Below are 17,343 nucleotides of genomic sequence, written 5' to 3'. Positions count from 1 at the left end.
AGTGTTACATTTAATTCAATAAGACTCTGAAGAGCTCGTACAGCTACAGATATTTGTAAGCAAGAATAAAATGTTCAACTTCAGAGTTATCAGCAACACCACATGGCCCCCTCATGATCCTCTGATTAAAACCCCTGCGAATATTATGTCTGAGGAACATTAAAATAAAGTTCACAAAAAATAAAATCTGCACACTTTAGATGAACCGAAGAATGACATTTGTCAACAGCTCAATTTAATGTCTCAAAGAAAATTTGGATGTGCAATAAATAATTTTATGAGTAGGTCTAACCTAGATGCCAGAAATGTGCAGAAAATGAAGGCAAGTATAGTATGCAAACCTATTCTTGATCCCTCAGCTTCATAGTGCTGAATGGGAACTTGGGATCAAGAAAAGGTTCGTGTACTATAGTCTAGCAACTTCCCATGTGCATTATAATTTAGGCCTAATAGACTGTCATTTAAGTATTGCACTGACTGCTGTAGCACGGATTGTAGGAGAGGGAAGGTTTATCTGCAGATGCAATTCCTGTGGTTGCCCAGTCAACAGATAATTGGATAACCCTGAATATTAATTTAAACATTCTGAATCCTGTACAATTTGATGTAAGAATAGGCCAGCCCTACATGAACATAAGCTTAGCATCCGTGCAAATCAAATTGAGACAATTGATGCTAGAAGTTTACGACACTGATAGTCTTGTTATTTTACTCCTTAAAACAACTATCACTGCTGTGTGTTCATCATACAATAATAATCAAATTAGATCCCTAGATTTTCATACAGTATTAGAATGGAGATTCAAAGGGTCAGCATTTCATCTATTCAAGACACAGTGTGCACTGGATAAACTTTTCAATGATAGACGCTGTGCAAGAGTACGTTAATCTAGGAGGAATGTGGATCATTTTCAAATTTGTTTCAGCTGTAAATGTTTAAAGCTAAGTAAAATAAGGAACTTTAAGCCAAGGTTATTTAATTTATAGCAGAATATTGATAGAAAAGATCCAGAACATTGAGCACAATGTTGATTTGTAAACACAGTAACTAGCTGAATGCAATAAATGCTTGAAAAACAGCAATCAAATTCTCTCCCAACTGATAGTTAAGGACCTGGCTAGGACTGCTGAAATGCACTCCACTGCACAAGCACCAAAAATCTGATGTGTTAGCATGCGATAGGGAGATGCTTTGTTTTGCTCCTTCACGTGCCGCAGAGTCTAGAGGCTAGACACCCCGAAACAACTATAATGAAACCTTTATGCTCTTAACTGACTGGAAACAGAACCCAGAGCCTTACTTATCATTAGAACATGTAGGAGGACCAGGAATATCAATACTTCATTACATACAGTAGGTATGTTGTCACATGTGGGACGCAGATTGCTTGTCAACAATAATGAAAACAGGTAAGAATATAATATTTAATTTCTTAACTAAAGGGTTAAACGCACAGCCGATACAGGTACCTTCCAATGAAATGGGAGTGAGCCAAAAAGTTAAATAAACTAATGCTTACAACATATTGGGGGTACTCGAACATGTACGTCATTTCACATCCATTTTCTTCAAAATTTGTCAAGAAATTATGAAGTCCCAAAATAAAACATATAAAAATTACGACAGAGATTCCAACAAATCCATTTAAAGCTGCCATGTCAAAATATTTCATAAAACAATCCGCATGAAAATATACACACGCCCACCAACCCCTTCAAGGGGAAGTGGACACGGATTTAAACAGAAACCAATCACACACGCGTTTAATTCTTCTTTTGTTATGAAAATTGTAAGGCGATTATTCTGTAGAGGCATGGAGGTATATTTCGGGTATATTTTCGCCTGTAATGATGGTTCTAATGGATAAGCAGCAAGCAGCGCACTCTTCCGGTATTCTGTGAATAGTTTTCCTTGCAACCACCGCCGTCTCGATCCTCATATAAGAGGCGAATCTGTTGCCAACTTAGCGGATTTCCCGCTAAATCTTGCTGATTCTATATCTTTCTAGCGGCGAAAAGATGCTTTTTAGCGGTTAGCGGAATTTCGATGTGTCAAAGGATTTTCTAGTGGCTTTGTAAAATGCAGACGTAATGTCACACATTTATGGCATAAATATCATTGAGTCAAATTAATGGGTAAACTTGGAATGTATCTAATTTCCGGTGGAAGTGCCACCACAGTTGTTTCTCAGGTGTGTCGGGCTGAACTTGTACAGTAAATCACGTTCATTTAATTGGGAAGTGCCGTTTTTTTTACTGGACGAGGTCTGTTTTACTTTGTGAGTGTGTACATTAGTTCAATTCTTCACTGGTGTCTGTGTGGGATTGAGTCATCCGGTCATCCTACTGCAGCACCACAGGAGTCCTTTATTTTAAATATTCAATATTTTAATTATTTTCATTTGCGTGTTGTGCATATTTTGTGTTTTTTAAAGTATTTAAACGATTTACTTTGTCGATTTATGTTACCAATGCTTAATGACTCATTGAAGTTACTGTGTGCGTATGTTTAAATGTGAATGCCTTGGAAGACAGGTGAGTTCATTGCATGAAATGACCGGTTCCTTGACCGAACGGTCAAGCGTAGTGGTATCGTTTCAGAGGGCCCCTGGTTCGATTCCCCAATATCTCTGCAATGCTTAGGGAACGCTGTAGTTTATTAATCACTAATCACTTTAACGAAGTTTGCAAGACGATGTTTACAGACTCGATTGTTTCCAGGAATTTTCAGATGCATGGAAGGAGGGGGGGGTAAAAATACAGAGAGGGGCACTCAACGATTATTACATAGAATGTTACTTGAAATGATTCCAATTTTACCTTATAATGATCGAGGAAGAGAGGGTACAGCAATAATTTAAAACACACTTGGCCCGCATTTCACAAATGAGTTGCTAAAATATATAGGTGACAGACAGCCTTTATAGTATCATCGTTGACGAATCAACATATGTTGAGGTCTTAAAATTCCGCGGAACATTTTACAGTGTAAGAGCATCCTAATATCTGGTGATGTAATACCGTCTATATATTGCGTTGATTAAAAGGGAGAAGGCTTGTCAATAAACAGTAAGCAGTTAATCACTTTATTATCTTAAATTTAATAAATCACAGTTTTTTTTAACTAAATGGTGCTACTGCAACCATTTCCAATTCCATGCTTCATTCCAACTCGGGAAACAAATATGCACTATTGCACATTTAATTTATGTATTTAATTAGGTATTAAATTAAATGCTGAAAAATCTAGCGGATATGGCACAGTCAATTAGCGGATTTCACTTTCACAGTGTTGGCAATACTGTACTGGACCTTTCACTGCAAGGAGCTAGCCATAGCGACTAGCGACGGGATGCATCAAGTTGGCCGTGTTTTGTCGTACTCTGGTTTCGAACCGAGGCATGAATTTAGGATTATTGGGGAGAGCGAGAATTTTAATTAAATAATGTCTAGGAAATGTTGGGTTAGATTTTATGATCTTAATGGGAGAAAATCCCTTCACGTGATTGACAGCGTGTAAAACTCTGTACCTTCACCGTGTTGGAAGTTTTTTCCACCCCCACACACTTCTTAATATAGGTTATAGTAGGCGTAATCCGAACTACCCTTTTGCGGCAGTTACCGTAACGTACGTACTGTTAAATATTCATGTATTTTGTACATTGTACGCATTCTGTTATTAATTAAATATTAATTGATCCAGTGATGTTTTGTTAGGATTCCACTTAAAAATGAGATTTCGTCTCAGCGCGGGAACCTTAGTAAAATGGACACTTGTTTATAGATTATATAGTTCTAAGGTGCCCATGCAACCGATCCTTAAACCATTAGAGAAGAATAATCTTCCAGCTCCAACGAAAATAGATCAAAGAACTATCGAGCTTCTTGAAAGACTTTCTTTGGTTGATTTTGCCAACCGAAGAGGAATAGAACAACTGGAAGAGGCAATCCAGTTTGCCGATCAGATTCTTCCCATTAATACGGAGAATATTGAGCCCATGGTATCTGTCTTGGAAGACAGGTGAGTTTATTGCATGAAATGTCCGGTTCCTTGACCGAATGGTCAAGCGTAGTGGTGTCGTTTCAGAGGGCGCCTGGTTCGATTCCCCAATATCCCTGCAATGCTTACGCTACTCATTTCACGAGCCTTTGCCAACCGCGTGTGAACGCAGCACACTAGGGAACTAGTAGGGAGAGAGGTACACTCCATATCGCAGTGTTGTTGACACCATGCATACAATCATCAATGTACTGATCAGTGTAATAACAAACCAATTATTTTAAAGCAAATTCAACTAACTTAAGTACAGTTAAATGGCTAAGTGGCACGTGAAGTTGAACTTGTAATTTCATCAGTATCAGTTGTCTCTCCTGCTGTATCGGTCGAGCTACCATCCGATTCCCTAGCCGTGGTGGTATTGGGTTATTCTCTCAATCTTCTTTTCCATTAATGTGTCAATGTGCCAGTATTCTCGATATCTTTAATATTTGCACACTCTTTCATCCGACTTATGGTCACTTCTCACATGCAGCGGCATGTTAGTTCTTTCAAAGCCGACAATGAGAGATTTGAGACATATGCAGCTGTTTTTTGTTTCATTAAGTTCCAAATGAGTTTGACTGATTTTAGGTCACAATGATAGGTGGTGGTGATTGTTGTTTTGCTAGGAAGTACAGTTGGACAACTATCCTCTTCATAGGCTAGTGAGAGGGAGGTACTCTCAGAACAGTAATCCACTCACTGTCTTTCAAAATCCTGTTATGGGGTGTAGGCAGAAAATACCTGGAGTTAGTGTGTGAGGGTGCTGACGAAAGGCATGAGCAATCGATTGCCTCTAGACCTCATTATGTAGCAACAGCAATTCTACTATTGTTGGGCATGGCCCTGTAAATCAGTTTGTAACCATTTCCTTGGATTTCTGGCTTTCTGTCCGATCTCTTGAAGGCCCAGGATGGATGGACAGTTTCCAGCTAGTAAAAATTAGCTTTTAGTTGATATCTGGATCATAGCCATGTCTGGAATGGAGAGAGAGAGAGATAGAGAGCTCTAGAAAACATTGAAATTGTAACCCTAATCTAATCCTATCCTTATTCTCCAGAGTAGGAGAGGACGAGAGTAAACCAGGGGCGGTCTGACAGGAGAGGAAAGAAAGAGAAGTGTGGAAAGAGCTCTTGGAAAATACAGTTGAAGATTTGTTTCTGAAAAAGTGCTAGAGAAAATTTACTGCCCTCTTTGATGTTCTTCACTAACTACCTTCAGTAATAATAATATTATTAATAATAAATACATACATACATTAAGAACATCGCAACGATCATGTAGCCTAATAGGATAAACACAGTGATAGGTGAGTGTGGGAAGAGGAAGACTTATTGTGGATATCCTATTATGTGTTCTATTCAGTGTTCCCTCTGTGGATCAGTGGTAGTGTCAGTCTCCTGATCCCAAGATAGCGGTTTCAAACCTGGTAGAGGTAGTCAGATTTTCGAAGGGCAGAAAAAGTCAGTTTGACACTCCATGCCGTATAATGTTGGCATGTAGAAGATCTCTGGTGACACAATTGGTGTTTACCTGACAAAATTCATTAAAAACTCAGCCATAGATGCCCAAGGGCAATTTGGTTTACTCTACCCTGTAGTAGGCCTAGAATAAAATGGAATGTCAAAATTGATGCGCAGACAGCCAGAAGGCCTCAAATTTAAAATGTCTGCACACGGTAGCTGATTCCATATGATTATTATTATTATTATTATTTATGATTTGATTTGCACTCGTTTCTTTCTTCCTGTTACTTATAATGATATGTTACCGTTAATTATGAACACCTTCCTGTCATTGTTCCTACTAGTTCATACCTATAATCACCTTACTTCTTTGATGTGACCATTGCAGTTACATAAGAATAGTCCCAATTATCAAGGTGCTGGTAACTCAAAAAGTGCATTATAGGCTTATTGCATAATATATATATAAAAGAACATGTGCTGACTGACTGACTGACTGACTGATTCATCATCGCCGAGCCAAAACTACTCGACATAAAGAAATGAAATTTTGGGGATACATTTATATTAGGATGTAGGTGCTCACTAAGGGAGGATTTTTGGATATTCCTTCATTAAGGGGGTGAAAAGGGGGATGAATTTTTAAAATGAGGATATCTATATCACAAAAACTTAAAAGTTTACAGACGTAAAAATTGGTATTTGAAATCTCCTTTAAAAATAAACACATATTTTTTTGTTTTCAGAAAAAAAAGAAACAGCATATTTTTGTGTTTTGGGATAATCCGATGAATAGGGGGTGAACAGGAGTGACAAACGGGGTGAATTGAAAAAAAAGGTTATATCTGCAAATTATCTCAGACACGTAACATATTACAGATTTGAAAACTGGTATTTGGAATTTCCTGTAAAAGTAAATACAAACATAAATATATTTTGTTTGGAAAATCCACTTAAGGGGAACTGAAAAAGGGTGAATTTTTAAAATTAGCCTTACTACATTATATCTCAAAAACTAAACATGTTGCAGACGCGAAAATTGGTATTTGGGATTTCCTTTAAAATAAGGAAACACATATTCTTTGGTTTACGGGATGAACCCTTAATGGTGGTGGTGGGGGGGGGGGGTGAAAAAATTGAAAAATTAGTTGAATTATTTGTATGAGAATGTATATATATGTATATATACATTTTTAGTAACAATGCTGAACATATTAGGGTTGATACTTGTGTGTGTGTGTGTGTGTGTGTGTGCGCGCGCGCGTGTACACCAAAATAATCTAAAGACATTACAAACGTGAAAACTGGTATTTGGAATCTCCTTTGAAAATAAAGAAACACACATTTTGGGGGGAATCAAGTTGGTGGGGGGGTTGAAAGCGGAGATGAATTCCTTTGACAAGGATACTTATATCTCAAAAACTGAAGATGTTACAGTCATGATAATTTGTATTCGGAAGCTCTTTTAAAGGAACAGATACTGTTTATTTTTGGAAAATTCACTTAAGTGGGCAGTGTGAAAGGAAGTGAAAAAATTGAAATCTTTTTCTGAAGAAACTGATATCTCAAAACTGAGGGTTACAGACGTGGAAACTGGTTTGGAATCTTTAAAAATAAAGAAACACGCATTTTTGGGCGGGGGGAACTAACTTAACGGGCAGGGGTGAAGTGAAAAAGGAGTTGAATTCTTTTCATGAGGATCCTTATAATCTCAAAAATTGAAGATGTTACAGACATGAAAATTTGTATTTGGAATTTTCTTTCGAAGTAAAGAAACATGTAATATTTTATCTTTGGAAAATCCACTTAAGGGGGTGAATTAATTGAAAAATTAGTTGAATTATTTGTATGAGGATACTTATATATCAAAAACTAAAGATGTTACAGACGTGAAAATTAGTGTTTGGAATCTCCTTTAAAAATAAAGAAACAAGCATTTGTTTTTATCGGAAAATCAACGTAAGGGGTGTGGGGTTGGAAATAAGTAAGTAAGTAAGTAAGTAAGTAAGTAAGTAAGTAAGTAAGGAGTTGAAATATGTTTATGAGGATGCTTTATCTAAAAAACTGAAGCTGTTACAGACGTGAAAGTTGTTATTTTGAATTTCTTTTCAAAATAAAGAAACAATATTTCGTGTTTTCGGAAAGTCCACATAAGACAGGAAAAGGGTGGAAAGAAAAAGAAGAAGAAGACAAAGTTGAATTATTTTTATGAGTATACATTTATAAAAAAATCTGAAGGTGTTACAGACGTATAGACATGAAAACTGGTATTTCGAATCTCCTTTAAAAATAATGAAACACGTATTTTTGTTTTCAGAAAATCCAATTAAGGTGCTGAAAAGAATTGGAAAAATGAGTGAATTTTTAAAATGAGTACCGGTATATCTACATTAAATTAGGTATGTCAAAAACTCTTAAAATGTTAGACACAAGAAACTTGGTATTTGGAAAGTCCTTTAAAAATACAAGAACATGTACCTTTTTGTTTTTGGAAAAAGCACTTATCAGGGGGTGAAAAGAAGTGAAAAACTAGTTGAGTTATTTTTTATGATGATACTTATTTCTTAAAAACTGAAGACGTTACAGATGTGAAAATTGGTACTTGGAATCTCTTTTAAAAAACAAAGAAATATGCATTTTTTTGTGGGGTGGGGGAAGGACTGATCAAGGGGTTGCCATCTTTTTATTGGGGTACTTATGTATATCTTAAAAACTGAAGATGTTATAGGTGTGGGAATAGGTATTTGGAATTTCATTTAAAAAGAAAGAAACATGTATTTACTTTTTCGACTTGAGAGAAGACTGTTTCTCACATGTACAGTTCTATGTCGCATGGATGTCTTAGCCCCAAAAGCTAATACCACAAACATGGTTGACAAAGGATTTCTGGGGTAAATGTAACTCAATTTTTGGTTGAGTTTTAATACTTTAGGAATTTTCAGATAATGTCTTAGTACAATGCCGAAGAACAATTACTTTCATCAAATTACGAAATCCACGCGAGCGAAGCCGCGGGTAATTTCTAGTAGTATTATAAAATTGCTTTTGACAGTTACATATTTTGATTCATACCTATCCAATATTTAGGATTAGCTTTGGTTGTATATTGAATATCATACTGTAGGCTTTTATGTATCATCTGGCGTAAGTTTTACTGTTGATACCTTAATCAGTTTAAACATTTGTATGAGAGAAGACTGTTAGAAACTAAAGAGACTGACGGTTAAGGCGCTGGCCTTCTTATCCCAATTTGGCAGGTATGATCCTGGCTCAGTCCGGTGATATTTGAAAGTGCTCAAATACGTCAGCCTCGTGTTAGTAGATTTACTGGCACGTAAAAGAACTCCTGCAGGACAAAATTCCGGCACCTCGGCGTCTCCTAAAACCATAAAAGTAGTTAGTAGGACGTAAAGCAAATAACATTATTATTATACCAAAGATGACCCCTGTTCAAAATTCAGAAGTGGATGAAAAGAAATTTTGTATTCTCTATGGTGTAGATGGAATATGAAACATTTTCTGTTCTGGTTTCCATTGCAAGTTCACGAGTCACGGCAGAGGAAAGAATAAATCTGGTGTTATGTGTTCTTATCTCAATTCTAATATGTTCATGAAAAATGTAATCTGGATTACAACTATACTTAATTCCATGTCTTCCTTCTTGGACAGGGACAATTATTGTTGAAAGCAATACATTCAGGTAAAAAATGTAAATTTTGTCCACTGACTGTTGTGAAATTACTATGCTGTACTGTGTTTTGTAGTGTCAGTGAGTGAGGATTATGAACATAAATAATAATGCATGAATTTCAACTATTGTACTTCATAATAAGAATACATTATTTTGTTTGTTACATACTGCTTTTGTATATGTACCTTGTGTTAATGTTGATTATTTCTTTGTGGATGTAGTTTAGGTATTATAATATATAAAGAAAATGCAAATGGCAAAAAACTGTAAAGTCTGCCCTTCACATGACCACTTTCAGGAATAGGTCCTGCTTTCTGTGTCTGAAATTCTGGTCACCGTATTGCAAAGGCTAGGTGATGGTGTTAGCATTGGCTTGGCTTAACTTGGTTTCCTCATGTGAGGGTTGGAGCGCAAGTCAAACAAACTATTCCCCTCCCCCGCATGAATGCAGGATTTACCAGACAAATGGAAACATGCAGATGGGAGTGGGGAACATGAGGTGCTGTAGAATGTATGAACAATACCGAGTAGGTTTATCAGATGATTGCTGAAGTGGAGGAAACTGTCAGCTATGAAATCCTTGCGTTACATACTGTAATGTTTATTCTCGTAGAGGACTGTAACCTTAACGGTAAACCCTCAAGGTAGTCCCTATATTATCTATAACATGTTGACAACAATGCAGATGTCTGATACTAGTCATCTCACCATGTGTGAATTTTTCAGTCTTATGTTTCAATGTATTGGCAATGTCCTCTCTCATGTCCCAAACCATCTCCCACGCAATGGTTCTTTTACTTTGGGGATGAAGTCAAACTCTCACGGAGACAGGTCCAGTAAGTATGGCGGGTGTTCCAATACTTCCCAACGCCAAAGTTGCCTCCGTGCAGCCTCTGCCGCATGCGGTCTGGTGGTGTTATGGAGAAGAATGATGTTGAGAAGATTCGGGCGTTTGGCATGATGTAACTGTCTCTGCAGTACATTGTTGTCACCATTGTGCCATGGAACGAAATGACGTGCAATCACGCCTCTGACGTCATAAGCCACAATGTCCTTTAGACTGTTGGGAGAGGAGTTTTGCCGGAACTTCTGTCTTTGTGGTGATCCTGCATGTCACCATTCCGCAGACTGGCGTTTGAGTTTTGGTTCATATGCTCTGGCCCAAAATTAATTTACGGTCACTATTCTCTCCATTATTTACTTGCCTTCCTGCCAGTAGTGTACAAAGTGGTCAGAGCATACGACGTACCGTGTCCACATTTGCCTATCAGTGAGTGCCCATGGCACCCACCATGATGCAATTTTACACAGATGAGTATCTTCCCGTTTTTTTTTTTTTTTTTGGATGGTTTATTTTTCCATGCCTGTGAAGGCTTGTACCTCAAGTAGTTGTCCATCTTCTGTTCACGTCCATGTACTGGGTAATTACTGCACGTGATACATCAGTTGGGACACTAATAGGTCTTGCGGACCATTGCATGTTGCTGCTTGTTTCACGTCTGTGCTGAAATGCTGCTGCTCATCTCACAACGGTTCAGTACAGAAGGGCGTTATTCCCCTCGGTTTCCACAAGCTCTCTATGACATTCTTTGGCATTGCAACCCTGGCGAACGGCCAATTTGATTTACGCACTCTGTTTTTTCCCCCTCCACATCCATTCTGCATAGAGCTTAATGCTACGGCAATTCCATTGCCCTGTGCTTGGTACCTGTCCAACACACCGCAATCTTGTGCTATGTCTATGTACTACGAGTGTTCTGCTTTCTAGGACATATGGCCACCGCGCAATTGTGATGAGAAATATAGTTGCCTTGACTTATGCTCCAGCCCTCGTATTTAATTTTTTATGTCAAGAACAAAGAAGTGATTTACCATGGCTAATTTTTCTGGCTGGGTGGATTGATACAGACACTTTTGTTCCTTCAGTTGCGTTAATGCTGCATTAGATGATCATAAATATAAACAAGAAATACAGTAGGCCTACCTGTATAAACTTCTCACTGCTTTAAAAATACAGGTGCCCGTCCTGCTTATGACATATTGTTTTGGAAAGTGCTGCTGCAGTGTGATTGGAATGTTGGAATATTTAGTGTCTCAATGGGGCCTTGAATCTCAAAGTCTGTTGCGGATTTTAAACATTTATATTAAAGTGTTTGTTTTAAATCTATTAATAATAATATATTTCTACATTTCAGGACTCTTCACCTCAGAGATGACATAATATCAGAAGGAAATGTTTTAAATCTATTAATAATAATATATTTCTACATTTCAGGACTCTTTACCTCAGAGATGACATAATATCAGAAGGAAACTGCAGAAAAGAAGTTATGGCTAATGCTTCTGTGGTAGAAGAAGAATATTTTGTTTCACCACCTGGAAATATTCCTTTAGCTCCTCGAAAAAGCCTGTTGGAAGATGACCAGTGAAGATTAGTTAACAGTATTGCTTTAATTTAGAACTAGATGGACAAGTATGTCATCTTCTATGGAAAAAGTGTTGCAAATTTGTCATAGGCACTTTTTTGCAAAGCCAGTTTTATGTAACGATTCAATTGATCACTTCATATTTGGTCCAGTTGGTGAGCTCTTGAAAAATAATCTATATCAAGAGTGGCTCTACAGTACTGTTACTAAGTCAGATGTTACTGTATTTCCATATCATACGGGAAAATCTTTAAAGGATGTTGGAAGAGGTGAGTAAAATAATTTATAATTTTACAAATTGTACATGCCATTGTGGAAAGAGGTGGGGAAACAGAAAGAAGATCTCCACATACCTTCATGTTCACTCTCTTCACATACAGAAGATGGGCTCTCCCCACATCAATTCCAATTCTTCTACAGTACGTGTACACTGGCTGAAAAAAAAAATATCGAAACACCAAGAAGGGGTTGTGCTAGATTAATGAACGTTGTTAGGTATATTTTTACATCTGAAAGATGATGTTGGTGCATATTTCCCGCAAATCACATTAGCGTGGCGCTGGTAACGGCCCCATGAGACTGCACATGAGGTTTGCTTTAAATACGGGCTGTACTCTGTGAGAGCATTAGTTACCTGTGAGATTGGACGAAGTGACTCTGAGTGGGTCAAGAATGCCTTTACGACGACGAAGAGGCCAGTATCAACAGCTCACTGTAGTTGAATGAGGCCGTAGAACAGGGCTATGTGAAGGTGGATTTTCCCTCTGCACTATTGCAGAACGACTTGGCAGGAATGTCTCCACTGTGCATGCGTGCTGGCAGCAGTGGTCATGAGAAGTTACACTTGCAAGAAGACCGGGCTCCGACGACCCCTGGCACCACCGAGAGGGAGGACTGCCTATTTGCCATATGGCTGTAGTGCAGCAGACTGATCTGCACATACAGTTGGCACCAGTGACGCAATGAACTGTTCAAATTCAGTTACTTGAAGGACAATTCCGAGCCAGACGTCCTGCGGCGTGCATTCCACTTACCCCAAACCACCGCTTCAATGGTGTCAAGCGAGAGCTCATTGGAGGATAGAGTGGAGCTCCGTTGTGTTTTCCAATGAAAGCCAGTTCTGCCTTGGTGCCAGTGATGGCCATGTGTTGGTTAAGAGGAGGCCAAGTGAGCGCCTGCATTCCACCTGTTTGCGGCGTCGACACACTGGACCTATACCGGGAGTTCTGGCCTGGGGAGCAATTTCCTTTGACAGCAGGAGCACTCTTGTGGTTATCCCACGCACCCTGACTGCAATTGTGTACGTCCGTCTGTTGATTCGACCTGATGTGCTGCCATTCATGAACAGCATTCCCGGGGGTGTTTTCCAACAGCATAATGCATGCCCCCATGCCGTTGTTGTAACCCAGCGTGTTCTACAGTGTGTTGACATGTTGCCTTGACCTACTCCATGCCACGATCTGTCCCCAGTTGAGCACGTATGGGAGTTCATAGGACAACAACTCCAGCGTCATCCACAACCGGTATTACCCGTCCCTGTATTGACCAACCAAGTTCAACAGGCATGGAACTCCATCCCACAAGCTGACATCCGGCACCTGTATGATACAATGCATGCACGTGTGCATGCCTGCATTCAACAGTTAGCCGATTACACCGGTTATTAATTGACCAGCATGGCATATCTGTGATGGCTTTTCTTGCATGGATATTAACCTGTAGTCTTGTACCTTTAATCAGTTAAATATACCTACCTCAAAAAATAATTGCCAAAATTTCCATATTCTACATTCCTTATTTCATGGTGTTTGGATATATTTCTTGGCCCTTGACAAGCTTGTTTCTGCTTCCCAGCTTCATCAGGGGACCATTATGGATTGACAAGGAGAAAGCCCATTTATGTGATTGCATGAAGTTGTGAAGATTGTCCTAGTCATTTAGTATTTTCATGTTTGCCCCAGTCTCTTGTTTCTCTTTCTCTCTCTTTACACTGATCTGTCATTGTGTTTACTGTAATACATTTTCTACTCCAACATCCTTATCTTCCTATATAGGAATTTAATTATAACTTTATTTGTTCCATTACTGTGGGCATGAGTGAGTGAGAAGCTGGATAAGGGAGAAATGAAGAAAAATAACTACTAATCAAGGATATCATTAATTATAAGAATATAAAAAAGTAAAACAGTGTTTGTTGTCTTCATCAGTCACAGAAGAGAAAAATCCTGTGTTAAGGGAGAGATTAATCGGGCTAGCACTCTGGAGGGGATTAGTATAATAGCAAATGGAGGGGTGTAAATGTCTTTGCTTCCTCTTTTTCCCACCTGACCTGTCATATGGTTTATTCAAATATATTGTAATGGGTTATCCAAGTCCTTAAAACGTAAATCACTACACAAAGAGGTAGCATGTTTTACTCTTTACTAAATTTATTGAATTATTATTTTCAGTTAATGAATGGTTCACTTGTCTTTTGAGTTTTCTACGCGACACAGTTGTAACTCACTGTGGTCGAACACACTGCACACTCCCGCGTCAAACTCCTGTTTTTCACACAGTTTCTCATAGCGCAGTGCTGTTCCAGAACAGTTTACTACCAGCAAGCCTTGTTGAACTCCACATAGCCGTTGGATGGACTCACTCCCCTAAATGACTTGTCACAGGCTCACGACCATTTGCTTACATTCACTCACTTGTGAATGATGCAACACTTACTCAGCTTCACTGAGTTCGCTCTTTATATTGGCCCACAAACGATTCTCATAGTTTTCACTTCCAGGTCATTCTGAGTGCAGTCTTCATTGTTAATCAGCTTCCAGCTTCTTCTAGCAGCCGCCTTATCACAAGCTTTAACAATTCACCACGGCTATTCTTTTTCTTGCTGCTGGCCTGCCCAAATTGTCACTGCTCCAACAGTACTGTCGTCATCCACCAGCCCCACACAATCTCGGTCTTCATTGTCACAATATGTTTCTGTTCTTATCTTTCTACACATTAATTAATTTGTTAGTCGTAAGATGATTAATCAATATAGTTTACATTCTGTTGACATGTTTTTTTTATTTCAGGCTTACTGGAACCATTTGAACATGTAAAAGCAATGAATAATGGTCAGTTACCATTTGGCATTGCAGTAAAAGATTTTGGGGATAGAGGCAAGCATGGTGTTGAAGAAAGTTCTGAAGAACTAATAAAGGAATCGCTTTATTTCAGGCCACATAACTGCACCACATTGAGATTGTTTATGTTTGTGCATCCAACTCATGGAATGCAGTTCTTTGATCAGTGGCAAAGGCAAAGGAAAATATGGTGGAGGAAGGTATTTGCTGAAGGAAGTGATGTGAACTAAATGTTTAATGGTGATTATTGTTGATAGTGTGTTAAGTATTTTTATAGTTTTCAGCTTCCCCTGGTCGTTTTTCTCTGGCTGATATACACAGTGAGAATGATGGCCTGACTGTGCATATTCAAGCTGAATTTTCATGGGGACTGGAAAATGTTGAGACTATTTGTCACAAAGGGACAGCTCTATTTGATGTTCTTGGCAAATCTGAAAAGGAATTGTTTGAAGTAAGTATTTACATCTTTCCTAACGTGATCTTATATTAAATCTCTTCATATTTGGGATTGTCCAAAATACCAGGCATGTGAGTCTTCTTGGCATAGGTGCTCGCAAGGCCCCCCACACCCCTTGGAATTCTAAAAAGGTTGATGTTCAATTGTTTAATATCATTCCAGATTGTTTCATAAATTGAAGTTACTGACAGTCATCTAACACCTGTTATAACCGGAAATTTCTGTAAACAATTTAATGTTGCTGACATATTGGTTTTTATATTCTGATATATTTTGATACTACTGGAAACATTGCTTCAGTTTCCAATATGGTTATGCCTACCCTAATTTTAGGTATGTTTGCATTACACTAATCATCATCATGAGTGGTGACTACCTACTTTTGCCACCCCTCGTACGGTTCCTTAGGAATTTGTCCTCGGCAGTGACCATAAAGGAAAGCTTTTCTGGAGATATTTTTAGACATTACCACACCTCTAGCGAATCTTAACCCTTAAACCAAGGTTGTGTTTGCTGACTGGTAAGACATTAGTCCCGTACGGTCATGCTTACAAAGCAGATTATTTATTGTGCTCTCACCTAATTTCATGCCGTTTCATCTTGCCGCAATTTTTGTTCGTAGAGACTTACAATAATTGAAAATCTTCCACCTTTTTGATACTTTTTATTTGCTTTTTAGCAAATTGTTAATTAAAACAGTACATGTTTCGTTCTCACTTGAGAATATCTTCAGTTGTTGTTAAGCTTAGGTGAATCGCTAAGTTTCTGAATACATTATTTTCAAGTACATTGTCCCTCTTAAAGACTATTTGAATATAAATTAAAATGATGTTAAAACAATGTGTTTACCAGCTAGCTCATTTAACCGTTCTCCGCTTTTCATAAACATGATAAGACTTTGCCTAACACTGCGTGTGCCATACTGCCGCTCAGAAAATTACGCACTGTTTCTTTTAAGTGACTTACATTTTACTTCTGCATTTTACAGTGTCTACCCCCGTCATTTTTTATATCGCCTCTTCTACTGATCCGGAGTGAACTTGATCTTTTATTTTATTTTATTTTTCCTATGCATTGTTTTTCATGTTTTAACACTTTCAACAATACCATATTTTAACACGGATCCTGGCTGTGAACTGGGTCTTTTTGCTAATTTTTATAACGCGTTATTATGGAACAGCGAAACATATTAAATGCCTAATTTTTGTATCATATGAAGGTGTTAACCGTCCAAAATGAAGATGTTAATCAACAAGTGAATATTTGAAGTAATTTAATTATACTAGTCTTATGAAAAACATGAAAAAAATAGTAGAGAACATTTTTTTACATTGAGGTTATACCAATAAGCTTGCTCAAACAATAAAAAAATAATCATTTAATGCGACTACTTAGGCCACAAATAAACACAAATGCAGTGGAATAAAATATTTACCTATTTAGGAATAGTTTGTTTTCGTATGGTAGTCCTGAAAACATTGGACTGTACACAGTCCTACTTTGCACTCCTTGCACCAGCATCTACTCTCTTTTCTCTCGTGCTTACCACTTTCCTTCTTGCCCCTGTCTGAGCATAGCTTGCAATAACGAGTATCTTTCACACATATGCAAAATTGTTGCAAAAAACCAATAAATTTTGTGAAGTTTTACTGCAGACCACTGGTGCCACATGGAATTTTCCTTCAGTTTGCCCAGACGTTTCTTTGCCGCAATTGTCGTACCTGCATATCTGTTAGTTTCTGTTTTTATATTTTTGATCACATCGTCACTAAAAAAATTACTGAAACAATCCATTTCGTCACTCCCCGCGCAAAGCTGAGTAGAACCAGATGCCGACTGGAAGACAGGTAGCTGTAGTTGGTCATCTGTTTCTGACCATTCATCATCAGATTCAGATGATCTAGCAGATGTTCCCGGCACAGGTGAATCATCAGCCTACGTCTCTTCGTCTAAACGAAAAAGATAAACCCAAATTTCTAGGAAAAGTATTTCTATCGTTTGTATTCGGAGTAAAATAATACAGCTAAACACTTACGTTCCAAAGTGACGTAATAAATAAAAATCTTACCTGAACTATCGCTTGATACGTTATCCAGTTCGTAAGCAGGGTCGTCATCACTTTCATCCATCTCTGAACCCGCTTCT

At 38.1% G+C, this 17,343-nt stretch overlaps 2 protein-coding genes across 6 annotated transcripts in view; one reads left to right on the top strand and one right to left on the bottom strand.

Moving 5' to 3' along the window:
• PGAP1 (GPI inositol-deacylase) overlaps positions 1–1,783 on the bottom strand; it is a 202,261-nt gene extending 200,478 nt beyond the window's left edge. For 2 of the 4 annotated variants that reach the window (XM_068228327.1, XM_068228328.1), the window contains exon 1: positions 1,521–1,783. In XM_068228327.1, coding sequence (XP_068084428.1) covers positions 1,521–1,673 — 153 coding nt within the window. In that variant the 5' untranslated portion in view covers positions 1,674–1,783. The remainder of the gene's footprint in view (positions 1–1,520) is intronic. The other 2 variants (XR_011018454.1, XM_067149883.2) reach the window with 2 other exon arrangements.
• A 1,562-nt stretch (positions 1,784–3,345) lies between these two features.
• Positions 3,346–17,343, top strand: part of PolG2 (DNA polymerase subunit gamma-2, mitochondrial) — a 48,920-nt gene continuing 34,922 nt past the window's right edge. Inside the window, exons 1-5 of one of the 2 annotated variants that reach the window (XM_068228329.1) lie at positions 3,946–4,021; positions 7,823–7,904; positions 11,472–11,891; positions 14,691–14,941; positions 15,019–15,192. In XM_068228329.1, coding sequence (XP_068084430.1) covers positions 11,672–11,891; positions 14,691–14,941; positions 15,019–15,192 — 645 coding nt within the window. In that variant the 5' untranslated portion in view covers positions 3,946–4,021; positions 7,823–7,904; positions 11,472–11,671. Of the gene's footprint in view, positions 3,629–3,945; positions 4,022–7,822; positions 7,905–11,471; positions 11,892–14,690; positions 14,942–15,018; positions 15,193–17,343 lie in introns of those variants that run through there. The other variant, XM_068228330.1, reaches the window with a different exon arrangement.

The sequence above is a fragment of the Anabrus simplex genome, chromosome 6, assembly GCF_040414725.1.
Source record: "Anabrus simplex isolate iqAnaSimp1 chromosome 6, ASM4041472v1, whole genome shotgun sequence".
Lineage (NCBI taxonomy): Eukaryota > Metazoa > Arthropoda > Insecta > Orthoptera > Tettigoniidae > Anabrus > Anabrus simplex.
The sequence above is the reverse complement of the archived record's forward strand: the minus strand, read 5'-3'. Positions and strand labels throughout refer to the sequence as shown.